Source organism: Ornithorhynchus anatinus, chromosome 11 (assembly GCF_004115215.2).
Source record: "Ornithorhynchus anatinus isolate Pmale09 chromosome 11, mOrnAna1.pri.v4, whole genome shotgun sequence".
NCBI classification, from domain to species: Eukaryota; Metazoa; Chordata; class Mammalia; order Monotremata; family Ornithorhynchidae; genus Ornithorhynchus; species Ornithorhynchus anatinus.
The window spans coordinates 14661048-14674646 of NC_041738.1; the positions used below are offsets into that span (position 1 = coordinate 14661048).

The window sequence follows — 13599 nt, forward strand, 5'->3', positions numbered from 1 at the left end:
TCCCAAATCTGTTATACTCTTCTTTTCCCAAGAGCTTAATACAGTGCTCTGCACACAGTAAGTGCTCAATAAATGCGATTGATTCACTGACCTGGCTCAGCACAGTAGGGTAGAAGCAGCAAAATAGACCACCAACAAGAAGGATTAGAACTCAAAGGAAACTATCAGTGAAAGTCATTTGCGACTGCTGCTAACACTTATGCTGCTGGTGGCGTTTTGGGCCTTGAAATCTGAAATACTGTAATCCTCACCTGTGCTCTCTTCACTGAACTCATATAAATCCTCCTTTACCATATTCTTGCTTTCAACATGTTCCTCGTAGTAACCTTATTCCCCTTTTTCCCTTTTACCCTTCTTGAGAATGTTAATCCCCAGCACAGGTCTGAACTGGTTTTGAGAATTGAAAAATCCGTGATTTGCTGGTGAAGCTCCAATTCCCTCTCCTCAGGGGTGGGGACCTGGGGAGGTATTTCTCTGTGTGGAGGCACATATCTCGAGGGAAATCTCCACTGAGCCTTGGGCCCAGAGCCCCTTCTCTTGATAAAGATTCCTGAGGAGGAGGTACAGAGCAGAATGAGGACAGCGGCTTTGATTGCTCTGTTTGAGGCATATTTTCGAGAGTTGTTTTCAGTTTCTCCTTGAGAACATTCCTGTCCTGCGGGTAGAAAGGGATTAACTCTTGAAAGTCAGCTCACTCAAACAGTCCCTGGAGGTGTATTTGCAATGTGCAGTGACTGACGGTATTGTTCAGGATGAGAAGAAAGATGATGATAATGCATTTTGGGGATTGATGGGCTCCCCCAGCCCCTGGGGGAAGAAAGAGCTGGGAGAATTGTACCTGGTAGCTGGAACGAAGCTCAATCTTTACCCAATCCATCCTGGTCACCTGGCTGTGTCAGGCCACTAATACTCACGGGAGAAGGCGGTGTCAGGGACACACAGGTGAGAGCCTGATGGGGCCATGCTTCTTGGAGTGGTTGGCTTTCTTCAACTTCAACATTGACTATTGGCTCAATTAGTCAATAGTATTTACTCAGCCTCTACTGTGGGCAGAGCACTTTATTACTGGAACCGTGTCATGGGTTCTAATCCTGACTCCGCCATTTATGAGCTATGTGACTGTGGGCAAGTCACTTCACTTCTCTGGACCTCAGTTGCCTCATCTGTAAAATGGGGATTAAGACTGTGAGCACCACGTGGGACAACCGGATTACCTTGTATCTACCCCAGTGCTCCATCAAAATTATTATTATTATTATTATTATTATTATTACTACCTGCTAGGGAGACCATAGTTAGAAAATAGAATCCCTGACCTCATAGGATAGTGGAGAAGAAAGACACACATATAGGTAGAAAAGAAGTGAGGAAAAATGAATATCTAAAGGAGTAAACGCTTAAATAGTAGGGTGCGTAAGTCAATATGCACAGAAGTGTTACAACTGCACGTTAGTGCAAAGGTTTATACAGCTCTGAAGTCTACTATAATACAGAAGCAGCGTGGCTCACTGGAAAGAGCCCAGGCTTGGGAATCAGAGGTCATGGGTTCTAATCCTGACTCCGCTGCTTGTCAGCTGTGTGACTTGGGGCAAGCCACCTAACTTCTCTGTGCTTCAGTTTCCTCATCTGGACAATGGGGATTAAGACTGTGAGCCCCACGTGGGACAACCTGATCACCTTGTATCTCCCCCACCTCAGTGCTTAGAATGGTGCTTTGCACATAGTTAGGGCTTAACAAACACCATCATTATTATTATTTATTATTATCTATTTTCCCCATGGGATTATAAACTCCTTGAGGGCAAAGATTATATTTACTAATTCTGCTGTGCTCGCCCAGGACCTTAGAACAGTCCTCTGCATCCAATAATTATGGCATTTGATTAGTTAATAATGGTGAAGCAGCATGGCTCAGTGGAAAGAGCCCGGGCTTTGGAGTCAGAGGTCATGGGTTCGAATCCCGGCTCTGCCATTTGTCAGCTGTGTGACTGTGGGCAAGTCACTTAACTTCTCTATGCCTCAGTTCCCTCATCTGTAAAATGGGGATGAAGACTGTGAACCTCACGTGGGACAACCTGATTACCCTGTATCTCCCTCATGCTTAGAACAGTGCTTGGCACATAGTAAGCGCTTAACAAATACCAACATTATTATTATTATTTTTAAACATGTGCCAAGGACTGCACTAAGCACTGGGACCGATACAAAATAAGGCTGGACACAGTCCCTGTCCCATTTGAGACTCACAGTCTAAGTAAGAGGGAGCAGAATTTAATCCCATTTTACAGATGAGGACACTGAAGCATGAATAATTCATTCATTCAACCATATTTATTGAGCACTTGCTGTGTGCAAAGCACTGTACTAAGCAGTTGGAAAGTACAATTCGAATAATCTAAATGACTTGCCCAAGGTTACACAATACGCAAGTGACAGAGTCGGGATTGGAACCCGGGTGCTCTGACTCCCCAGGCCTGTGGTTTTTCCATTAGTTCTTGTTACTAGAAGGTTTTCAGTAAATATGATTGATTGATTGATTGGGAGAGCTGTGTGATTGAGAGAGTAAGGTGTTCTACACCTTTTTCCTCTCCTTCATGGATCAGAGAATTGTTGAAAAAATAAAAGATGACTACCGCAGTGTCAGAGGAAGTGGTGATTCAAGAAAGGATTTCTATTTGAGCTCCAGTCCCACACCCCCTGATGTTGAACCATTCATTCAATAGTATTTATTGAGCGCTTACTATGTGCAGAGCACTGTACTAAGCACTTGGAATGAACAAGTCGGCAACAGATACAGTTCCTGCAGTTTGACGGGCTTACAGTCAGCATGGTAGCCATTTAAATAAGGTCTGGTATGGGTTCCCTCTTAGAATATCCCAAGCAGTGGCCATCTTGGAAGGCTAAGACGGCCCCGATTACCATCTAAAGCGACAACAGCTTCAGTCACATGGCTGTGACCACTATTAGAGGAAAGGAGGGCAGCCCTTACCTCACAGTTGCAGACCCTAAAGTCCTTGAATTAATCCAACCCTGCTGCTTGGCATGCTAGTCAAGGAGAGCCATCCTGTAAGCAATGGGACTGATACAAGATAAGGCCGGACACAGTCCCTGTCCCATTTGAGACTCATGGTCTAAGTAGGAGGGAGCAGAATTTAATCCCATTTTACAGATGAGGACACTGAAGCATGAATAATTCATTCACTCAACCACATTTATTGAGCACTTACCGTGTGCAAAGCCATCCTGTAAGGTCTTGTAACGAATGCCTAATCTGGGCATTACTGCAGGTGCATTCTTCTGAGTACAGGTGTCCTCCACTTGGATCTCAGCTCTTCCTAATCCTTTCATCTAGTCTATAATGCACCCTGATCCAATGCAGAACATGTGGGGGAGTTAATGAATACTAATTGATGATGATGATGTGAGTTAAACTATAAAATGTATTTAGCTTTTATGACACCCCGCCCGGATGACCACTGTGAGACGAATAAGTGGAGATGAGAACCACGAATGCTTTGCAAGAGAAAAACTTTAATGAAGAGGTTTCCCAAAGAACATCTTTGTCCTTCAGAAGAGATAAAAGTTGCAAAGGTCCCACGAACAGCACATGTGTTCTCGGGGAGCAGGTTTCTAAGCTTGCCGATTGGAGAGTGAGCAACTATAGCAAATGGGATTTGAGTGGGTGGCGGCTTTTAGGAGCCTGAAAAGCTAGGATTAGTGGCAGTGCTCTATATGAATTTCTCCTCATTCTCCCTGATTTTTGAAAGGGTCATGAGGTCTTGCAACATAGTTTGGGAGATGTGGGGAGAAACTGAATGATGTACAGGCACAAAATGCACCCGCCAGCCGTCCTTTCCTCCTGGCAGCTGAATCCACGTTAGCACACAAAGGAGTTGGAGGGGCCACAGCGGGAACGAGGCATGCAGGGAGTGCAGGGGGCACAGGGGGTGACGGAGCAGGGACCAATGGCCCTGCCACATGCGTTGGTTGTGGCACAGGGGTTGCTGGGAAGCCTGGGAAACAGAATCACAGGGTCAGGTTAGTAATAATAATAATAATGTTGGTATTTGTTAAGCGCTTACTATGTGCAGAGCACTGTTCTAAGCGCTGGGGGAGATACAGGGTCATCAGTTTGTCCCACGTGAGGCTCACAGTTAAGCCCCATTTTCCAGATGAGGTAACTGAGGCACAGAGAAGTTAAGTGACTTGCCCACAGTCACACAGCTGACAAGTGGCAGAGCCGGGAGTCGAACCCATGACCTCTGACTCCGAAGCCCAGGCTCTTTCCACTGAGTGGGGGGTGGGCTGCCTGGAGACCTGAAGACCTGAGCCCCCAGGGCAGGTTTTCTCTGACCTGAGGGGGATCAATGTGGAGAAAGGGCAGAAAAGGATTTCATTCTAGGTTCTTCCCTCCCCTGTTACCCTTACGTTCCATCCTGCTCTCAATCCTGCAGGCAGGAAACCCGCCTACTTCACTGCAGCTCACTTTTCCGGCATCTCTTCCCTGCCCCTAATCCACCACCTAAGCTAGAGAAGCTCTACTCACCAGTAGCCCAATCCCCACTGTCCCAGGGACCTCTACCCAGATCTTTGAGAACTCCAGGAAAACCCAGGATATCTCCAGTAAAGGAGGTAAGTTTCCATGTGTTTTCTTTGAGAAAGCTTGTTTTCCCATCTCCGTTATTCCTCCCTGAAGATATACGTGAGGCTTTGCCAGACCTCGTCAGGATGCACTCACTTGCAGTCCTCGCTCTCCAGCAGGTTGCGGTAGGTGGCAATCTCACACTCCAGTCGGGCCTTGACGTCCAGCAGCACCTGGTACTCCTGGTTCTGCCGCTCCAGGTCACAGCGGATCTCAGCCAGCTGGTCCTCCACACTGGTGATCATGCACTGCACCTGGGCCAGCTGGGAACTGTAGCGGGCCTCGGTCTCGGTCAGGGTGTTTTCCAGAGAGTTTCTCTGTAAGGGAGAAGAGGAATAAAAGTCAGAGTGATGATGGTGCTTTTAGGACTGGGAAACCCAGTTCTCATAATTCCGTGGGCTCCAGCACTCTCACCCTCTCCAAAAAGCCCCTCGCACATTCCTGATAAAGATGATCTTTTTTTTTCAGGTTTCTGCTGTTAACTCCATTGACACAAATGATGGGTCCCTCCCCCATTTTCCAGAAGGCCCCATCCTCCGCCAGGCTACTCACCAGGTTGTGCTGCGCCTGAAGTTCCACCTCCAGAGCGTTAACGGTGCGTCTCAGCTCGATGATCTCTGACTGGCAGCACTGCAGCTGCTCTGAGCTGGTCACCACCTGCTGGTTCAGCTCCTCTGTCTGAAACACACACAGAGTTCATACACGGAGTCAGGACATGGCCTGGGCTTGGCTGGGGGCTGGGAAACCCCATGGCGGTTCCTGGAGTTATAAATCACCCACCTGCTTAACAAACCATTCCTCCACATCTCTGCGGTTGGTCTCCACCAGGGCCTCGTACTGGCACCTGGTCTCGTTCAGCACCCTGTTCAGATCCACGGTCGGGGCGGCGTCCACCTCCACGTTCAGTCGCTCGCCAATCTGGCACTTCAGAGAGTTGACCTCCTGAGAGGGAGAAGTGGACAAGTCTACATGTAAAAATGACCCAACTCATCTCCCTTACTGCCATTCATCTCCTCTTCAATTGTAACTTCTGAGACCACCACCCACCCCCTGAGATGTCATCCTTTCTGGCTCAGTTCAGAGACGACCACCAACAGCATCATCAACATCTTTATCATTGTCCCACCACTTACTGTCCTTTAGAATGTAAGCTCATTATGAGCAAGGAGCATGTCTAGTAACTCTGTTTTGTTGTTCTCCCCAAGCCCTTACTACAGTGCTCTGTACACGCTAAGCATTCAGTAAATACCAGCAATTTATTTCAGGTCCTCTCTTAGTTCCTAGCCATCTCCTATTGTTGGAATTGTTCTGGAGAAGAAGTCTACAGCATTTTAGTGGAAACATTTTCAGCTACTCTTAGTCACGAATCTGGAAGAAGACATTTCTCCACCCAAAAATTTTGTAGGCAAAGTCACCATCGAGGGTAGCGTGGGCCATCAGAGCAGAAGGCTCCAATCAAACACTCATTCTTTTCAATTTGGAGAAGGGATCAATCCCTGGATAATGTTTGATTGTAAAAGAGTAAGTTGTATATCCCAGCCATACTTTCCTGATTTCTTTCAGCTTTATCCTAGCTCTGAATTCCTGAGAGTCAACTATTCTTTGGGTTTGGCATCTTCCAAATCTGCCTCCCTAGCATGGTTGCATGGAATAGGAAGGGACCTGATATGTTTTACAGGAAGTAATGATAATAACAACAATAGCATTTGTTAAGTGTTTACTATGTGCCAAGCACTGTTCTAAGCACTGGGGGCATTCAAGGTCATCAGGTTGTCCCACGAGGGGCACACAGTCTTAATCCCCATTTTACAGATGAGGTAACTGAGGCACAGAGAAGTTAAGTGACTTGCCCAAAGTCACATAGCTGACAAGTGGCAGAGCTGGGATTAGAACCCATGACCTCTGACTCCCAAGCCCATGCTTTAACCACTGAGCCATGCTGTGAAGGTTTGGGAGTCAGAGGATGTGGGTTCTAATCCCGACTCCGCCACTTGTCTGTTGTGTGACCTTGGGCAAGCCACTTAACGTCTCTGTGCCCCGGTTACCTCATCTGTAAAATTGGGATGAAGACTGTGGGCCCCACATGGGATGACCTGATTATCTTGTACCTACCCAAGTCTTAGTGCTTGACGCTTAGTAAGCACTTAACAAATACCATAATTATTATTATTATTACTTCAATGAACCCATGCCTGCACCATCAGCACAGTGTGATGCCAATTCTGGTACCCAGAAAGACTTACTCATATCATGTACTCTCCCAAGTACTTAGTACAGTGTTTAGTAAGCACTCAGTACAAAGCACTGATTGATCAGTTGATTGTTTGATCTTCAGCATAATGCCAAGCTTCAGCCAGAGAACACCAGGGCTCCCTGCACAAGGGTTGGGTGATCCAATCATTGCTAAAGATAACTCTAAACAGATTCTTGAGCAATATGCAAGAGGTTGCATTAGCCGTCTTCCAACTGACAAACATCTATGCCCTCCTACCCTCTATTTTTCTTGGGAAAGTTATACGGTATGATGGTGGGAGTCTTACCTGCTCATGATTCTGCTTGAGAGAGAGCAGCTCCTCCTTCAGTGACTCCACCTGGGCCTCCAGGTCAGACTTGCACAGGGTCAGCTCATCCAGGATGCGACGCAGACCGTTGATGTCGGCCTCCACCAGCTGGCGCAGGGACAGCTCCGTCTGGTACCTTCCAACAGAGAACAAGATGGTCATTGGAAGGACCTGAGAATGTATGAATGGGGACTACTCTTGGTCATCTTCTGGTCTGGATTAGGTTTGTTTCATTCCTTTGATACAAACAGTGATAGTTTGGCTTTTGAAGTTAATCGATCACCTCCATTTCTTGGTTTCTTCTCCAGTTTCAATACATCAGGAATTTTTGCCTGTCTTCCCATTTGATTCCAAGCTCCTTGAGGGCAGGGAACATAGTATTACTGCTACTGTATTTTTCTGAGCACTCAGTAGGATGCCTAGCACTCAGTAGGTGCTCAGTCCATGCAATTGATTGATGATTGATTGCTGGTTGATTGAAAGGATTTGGAGAGTGGAACTTTGATTTAGGTCATTAATATTCACTAGAGAATTGTCTTAACTTCAGTGGGGTCCCTATTGCTAGTGGGAAGGGTGATCAGAAAGAAATTGATTCAGTTTTCTGTAGTCTGGGAGCCTGAGAGCTTATCTGATGGACCAATTAGAAGTTTTTTTCCCATCTGGCCAGATCCAAGGGAAGAAATGCCAACAAAAAAAGGGGGTTTCCTACTTCCTTCTCTCCCCTCTTACTTGGTGCGGAAGTCATCCGAAGCCAGCTTGGCGTTGTCGATCTGCACCACCAGCCGGGTGTTCTCAGACTTGGTGAGCAGAATCTGGAAATGAGAGATTCCTCCATGAGTGAAACTTAGAACATGTGGTCTTAAGAGAACCCAAGTGGTCACGTCGCCCTTCTCCCACCCCTATACCTTCTGCTGCAGCTCCTCGATGGTCCGGAAGTAGGACTGGTAGTCCGAGCACACGAAGGGGACCTGCTCCTGGCACCACTGGCGGATCCTGGCCTCCAGCTCGGCGTTCTCCCGCTCCAGCTGGCGCACCTTCTCCAGGTAGTTGGCCAGACGGTCGTTCAGGAACTGCATGGTCTCCTTCTCGTTGCCGTTGAAGGAGCCTTCACAGAACCAGCCGCAGGTCCCGATGTTGGCGGGGATGTTGCGGGCTCCGGGGAGGGAGCAGCATGGCTGGCAGCTGGGTGGCACGCAGGGCCTGGTGGCGCAGCTGCTGCGGCAGCTGAAGCTGGGCAGAGAGCAGTTGTAGGGCATGGTGCTGGGAGAGAGGTGCTCAGGGGAGTCTCAGTGTCTTCTGGACAAGGAGTGCTCCTCTTTGGGATTCTTATATCCCCTCCATGGTGGGTGTGAGCATACAACAAAGCAATTTTCCCTTTTTCCACTAACACATTTTCCAAAGCTCTTCTTAGTGTGTCACTGAAAGACCTCAGAAGAGTCCCTCACCACATAAAAGATTTTACTTCGGCTTCTTGCTAAGTCAGGACTATTACCGGTAATGTTGGGCAGTAAAGGAGGAGTTCATGTTGTATCTTCAAAGAGTCAAAACCACCTCCTCCAAGTCACCAGCCTGATTAAGTAGGTTGGGGACAGCGAGTGTCCTTCCTTCCGTCCCTCCTGACTTCAGGGCTAGGCCTCCCCAGTGGAATCCCTGTATTTTATGCTAGCTCAATTTCTAAGCTGTTCTCTGATTTTTTCTCCTCATCACCTTAGAATTTCAGAGGAAAAAGGGATAAATATGGGTTATGGGAGGGTTGACAAAGGATTTATGTACAGCTTCAGGCCCAAGGCACTTATGTAGATATTTACAAAGTATATATGATAAATTATTTCTTTATATTAATGTCTAGCTCTTCCTCTAAGCTGTAAGCTCACTGTGGGCAGTGAATGTGTCTACCAATTCTGTCGTATTGTATTCTCCCAAGAGTTTAGTACAGAGGTCTGCACACCGTAAACACTCAACAAATACCTCTGATGACAATACACATACATCTTTGAAGCAGTGTGGCTTAGTGGAAAGAGCAAGGGCTTGGGAGTCAGAGGTGGTGGGTTCTAAACCCGGCTCCCCACTTGTCAGCTGTGTGACTTTGGGCAAATCATTTAACTTCTCTATGCCTCAGTTATGTCATCTGTAAAATGGGAATTAAGACTGTGAGCCCCAGGAGGGACAACCTGATAACCATGTATCTACCCCAGCGCTTAGAAGAGTGAAAATTCACTCTTCTAAGATTATTTATTATCTTTGAAACACATCCTTACTAAAATCCCATCTCCATCAAGACATCTTCCCCAACTAAATCCTCATCCCCTCCTCTCCCACTCCCTTTTTCTTTGCCCTAGTACTTGGATTTGCACCCTTTATTCACCGTATCCTCAGCCCCATTTAGCACTCCTGTACTTATTTGTAATTTATTTATATTAATGTCTGTCTCCCCATCTAGACTACAAGCTGTAGGGAGGAATCCTGCCTACCAACTTTGTTATATTATACTCTTCCAAAAGCTTAGTACAATGCTCTGCAAATAGTAAGTCCTCAATAAATATGATTGATTGATTGATTGATTGATTAATTGATTGATGCCTTCCTTGGGGGAAGCAACATGGACTAATAGAAAGAACACATCTTGGGAGTCAGAAAATCTGGATTCTAATAATAATAATAATAATGTTGGTATTTGTTAAGTGCTTACCATGAGCAAAGCACTGTTCTAAGTGCTGGGGTAGATACAGGGTAATCAGGTTGTCCCACGTGAGGCTCACAGTTAATCCCCATTTTACAGATGAGGTAACTGAGGCACATAAAAGTTAATACCTGCTCTTCCACATGCCTGCTGTATAGCCTTGGGCAAGACCCTTAATTTATCTATGCCTCAGTTTCCTGATCTCTAAAGGGGGTACTTCCTACCTGTTCTCCCTCCTACTTATACAGTGAGCCGCACGTAAGACAGGGATTGTGTCCAACCTGATTTTTTTTAATGGTTGCTGAGCATCTACTATACGCCAGGCACTGTACTAAACGCTGGGGTACATAGACGGTAATCAGGTTGGACGCAATCCATGTTCCACATGGGCCTCAGCCTTTATCCCCATTTTACAGAAGAGGCATCTGTCTCGCGGCTTAGTAGAGAATTTGGCACAGTAAGTACCTAAAATATAATAATAATAATAATAATGTTGGTATTTGTTAAGCGCTTACTATGTGCAGAGCACTGTTCTAAGCGCCGGGGTAAACACAGGGGAATCAGGTTGTCCCACGTGGGGCTCACAGTCTTCATCCCCATTTTACAGATGAGGGAACTGAGGCACAGAGAAGTTAAGTGACTTGCCCACAGTCACACAGCTGACAAGTGGCAGAGCTGGGATTCGAACTCATGAGCCCTGACTCCAAAGCCCGTGCTCTTTCCACTGCGCCACGCTGCTTCTCCATATATAACTCCCTATTATTGACATGTTACTCAAGGAAAAAGTTAGAGATATTAGGAGGGCCATCCCTAACCATGAAGTATGACGCCTAGAAAGGCAATAATCTCACTGTCCTTCCTACCGACCTTTTTTACCACAGCTGGACATGGTCCTGGGCAGAAGGGACCATTAATTAAGTCTGATCCAGGAAGGCATTGGTCATGATCTTATGTTTCCAACTTCAGTAGATTTAAAGGAATCACTCAGGGCGAGGAAGACTCCCTGGAGTCTGGAAGCAGTGGGAGTGTCGTCAGGATGAAAGTAACTTCCCTGACTCCATCACATATCCACCTCCACCCCCCAAGGCAGCTGTCTGCTCCCTGGGATAGCAGCCCCCTTGGGGAGGCAATACTACTGCCTCTAATAGACTCCCAAATCAGCCCTATCTGCTGTTCAACCGTGCTTAGTGGTAAGAAAAACCCTGAACCAATATGCTGAAAACCCAGCCCGCACACTTCTCTCCTCTAATGCCAACCCAACCTACTCGCTGAAACTCGATCTCATCTATCTCACCACAGACCTCTCACCCACGTCCTGTCTCTGTACTAGATCGCCCTCCCTCTTCATATCCGACAAACAGTTACTCTCCCCTGATTCAAGCCCTTGTTGAAGGTATCTCTCCTCCAAGAGGCCTTCCCTGACTGAGCCCTCTTTTCTTTTTCTTCCAGTCCCTTCTGCATACCCTGACTTGCTCCCTTTATTCATCCCAACCCCAAGCCCCATTGCACTTATGAACATATTCTCAATTTATTTACATTAATGTCTGTCTCACTCTCTAGACTGTAAGCTCATTATGGGCAGGGAATGTGTCTGTTATATGGTTATACTGTACTCTCCCAAGCACTTAGTACACTGTTCTGCTCAATAAATATGATTGATTGATTGATTGAGAAGCCATGTCTAACTCATTAAGACAAATAATAATAATAACGTTGGCATTTGTTAAGTGCTTACTATGTGCCGAGCACTGTTCTAAGCACTGGGGTAGATACAAGGTAATCAGGTTGTCCCAGGTACGGTTTACAGACTTCATCCCCATTTAACAGATGAGGTAACTGAGGCACAAAGAAGTTAAGTGACTTGCCCAAGGTCACACAGCTGACAAGCGGCAGAGCCGGGATTAGAACCCATGACCTCTGACTCCTAAGTCTGTACTCTTTCCACTAAGCCAAATGAGAGTGACCCTCCCAACTGGGGCAGTAAAGGTGGCTGAGCCCAAATCTCTCTTCATGAATTACAAGCCCCTCGCAGTGGTGTCTGAACCTAATTTCCACTTGTATACTCTTTCCCAGTGCTTAGTACAGTGCTTTGAACAGAATAACTGCCTAATAAATACTTTTACAACTACTGTTCTATGGCCTAAGTGCCACATTGGTGGATTCTGAGCCTCCAACTCTTGCTCCAGTCAGTCTTTGGAATGCCCCATGGAGGGAAGATCAATTCTCTAAGGAAGGGGGAGGAAAAGAGACAACATAGTGTTCCTGGGCCAGAAGAAACTTCCCCTCCTGCTGCCCTACAGGTGGATAGACAGAGCTCTGTACTAATAACAATAATAATAATAATGGTACTTGTTAAGCACTTAGTATGTGCCATGCACTGGGGTAGATACAAAATAACTGGGTCCCACAGGGGCTCACTATCTAAGTAGGAGGAAGAACCAGTTTTGAATGCTTATTTTGCAGCTGAGGGAACTGAGGTGCAGAAAAGTTAAGTGACTTGCCCTACGTCACACAGCAAGTAAGTGGCAGAATCGGGATTAGAACCCAGGTCCTCTGACTCCCATGCCCATGTTCTTTCCCCTGGGCCATGCTGCTTCCCTACTGAAAACTGGGAGTTGGTAGATGAATTCCCTGCCCACCAGGAACTTACAGTTTAAAGTGTAATGTCTTAAAGACATTAAAATAAATTACAGATATACACATATGCTTTACGGGGCTAAGGGTGGAGTGAATATCAAGTGCTTAGAGGGTACAGATCCAAGTGCGTAAGTGATATAGCAGGGAGGAGTAGGGGAAATGAGAGTTTAGTCAGAGAAGGTCTCTTGGAGGAGATGGGATTTTAGTAAGGTTTTGAAAATGGAGTAAGTGGTAGTCTTTTGTATATGAAGGGACTTCCAGGCCAGAGGAAAGATGTGGGAAAGGGTTCAGTTTCAGACAAGATTGAGTAGGTTGTTGATAGAGGGAAGCATGTGGGTTGGGCTGCAGTAGGAAATCAGCAAAGAAACCCAGGAAGGGGAGAACTGATGAAGTGCTTTAAAGATAGAGGTACATAATAATAATAATAATGTTGGTATTTGTTAAGCACTTACTATGTGCAAAGCACTGTTCTAAGCGCTGGGGTAGACACAGGGGAATCAGGTTGTCCCACATGGGGATCACAGTCTTAATCCCCATTTTACAGATAAGGTAACTGGGGCACAGAGAAGTGAAGTGACTTGCCCAAAGTCACACAGCTGACAAGTGGCAGAGCCGGGATTTGAACCCATGACCTCTGACTCCAGAGCCCATGTTCTTTTCACTGAGCCACACATAATGGTACTTGTGAAGGGCTTACTATGTGCCAAGCACTGTTCTAAGTCCTGGGGTAGGTACAAGTTAATCAGATAGGACAAAATCACTGTCCTACTTGGGGCTCACTGCCTTAATCCCTATTTTACAGATGAGGCAACTGAGGCACAGAGAAGTTAAGAACTTGCCCAAAGTCACACAGCAGACAAGTGGCAGAGTCAAGGTTAGAACCCAGGTCCTTCTGACTCCCAGGACCACATTCTATCCATTAGGCCACATTGCTTCTCATCCTTCTCCCAGCTTCCCAGTGTTTTTTCCCTAGTAGGAAGGAGATGTAAACCTAGAGAATGACAAGAGTGTGGGGGTTTCCAAACCCAAAGCCCTCGAGAGGACCTGCAAATGATTTTGAACTATGAAGTCAGCGTGGT

The 13599-nt window shown here is 46.4% G+C and overlaps 1 protein-coding gene across 1 annotated transcript; it reads right to left on the minus strand.

Moving 5' to 3' along the window:
• Positions 1-3545: 3545 nt before the first annotated feature.
• Positions 3546-8465, minus strand: LOC114815087 (keratin, type I cuticular Ha1-like). The gene is made up of 7 exons (XM_029075437.2): positions 8109-8465; positions 7933-8015; positions 7183-7339; positions 5423-5584; positions 5195-5320; positions 4739-4959; positions 3546-4013 (listed from the first exon to the last, which is right to left on the minus strand). The coding sequence occupies exons 1-7, from the start codon at positions 8457-8459 to the stop codon at positions 3878-3880; spliced, it is 1236 nt and encodes a 411-aa protein (XP_028931270.1). The 5' UTR covers positions 8460-8465; the 3' UTR covers positions 3546-3877.
• Between the last annotated feature and the right edge of the window lie 5134 nt (positions 8466-13599).

Bases quoted from the DNA above. Each gene is read 5' to 3' on its own strand.
- LOC114815087 (XM_029075437.2), bottom strand. From the start codon at position 8,459: ATGCCCTACAACTGCTCTCTGCCCAGCTTCAGCTGCCGCAGCAGCTGC. The intron at 8,016-8,108 runs GTATAGGGGTGG...TCTCATTTCCAG, and splicing joins TCGAGGAGCTGCAGCAGAAG to ATTCTGCTCACCAAGTCTGA. The intron at 4,960-5,194 runs GTGAGTAGCCTG...TCTCCCTTACAG, and splicing joins TTCAGGCGCAGCACAACCTG to AGAAACTCTCTGGAAAACAC.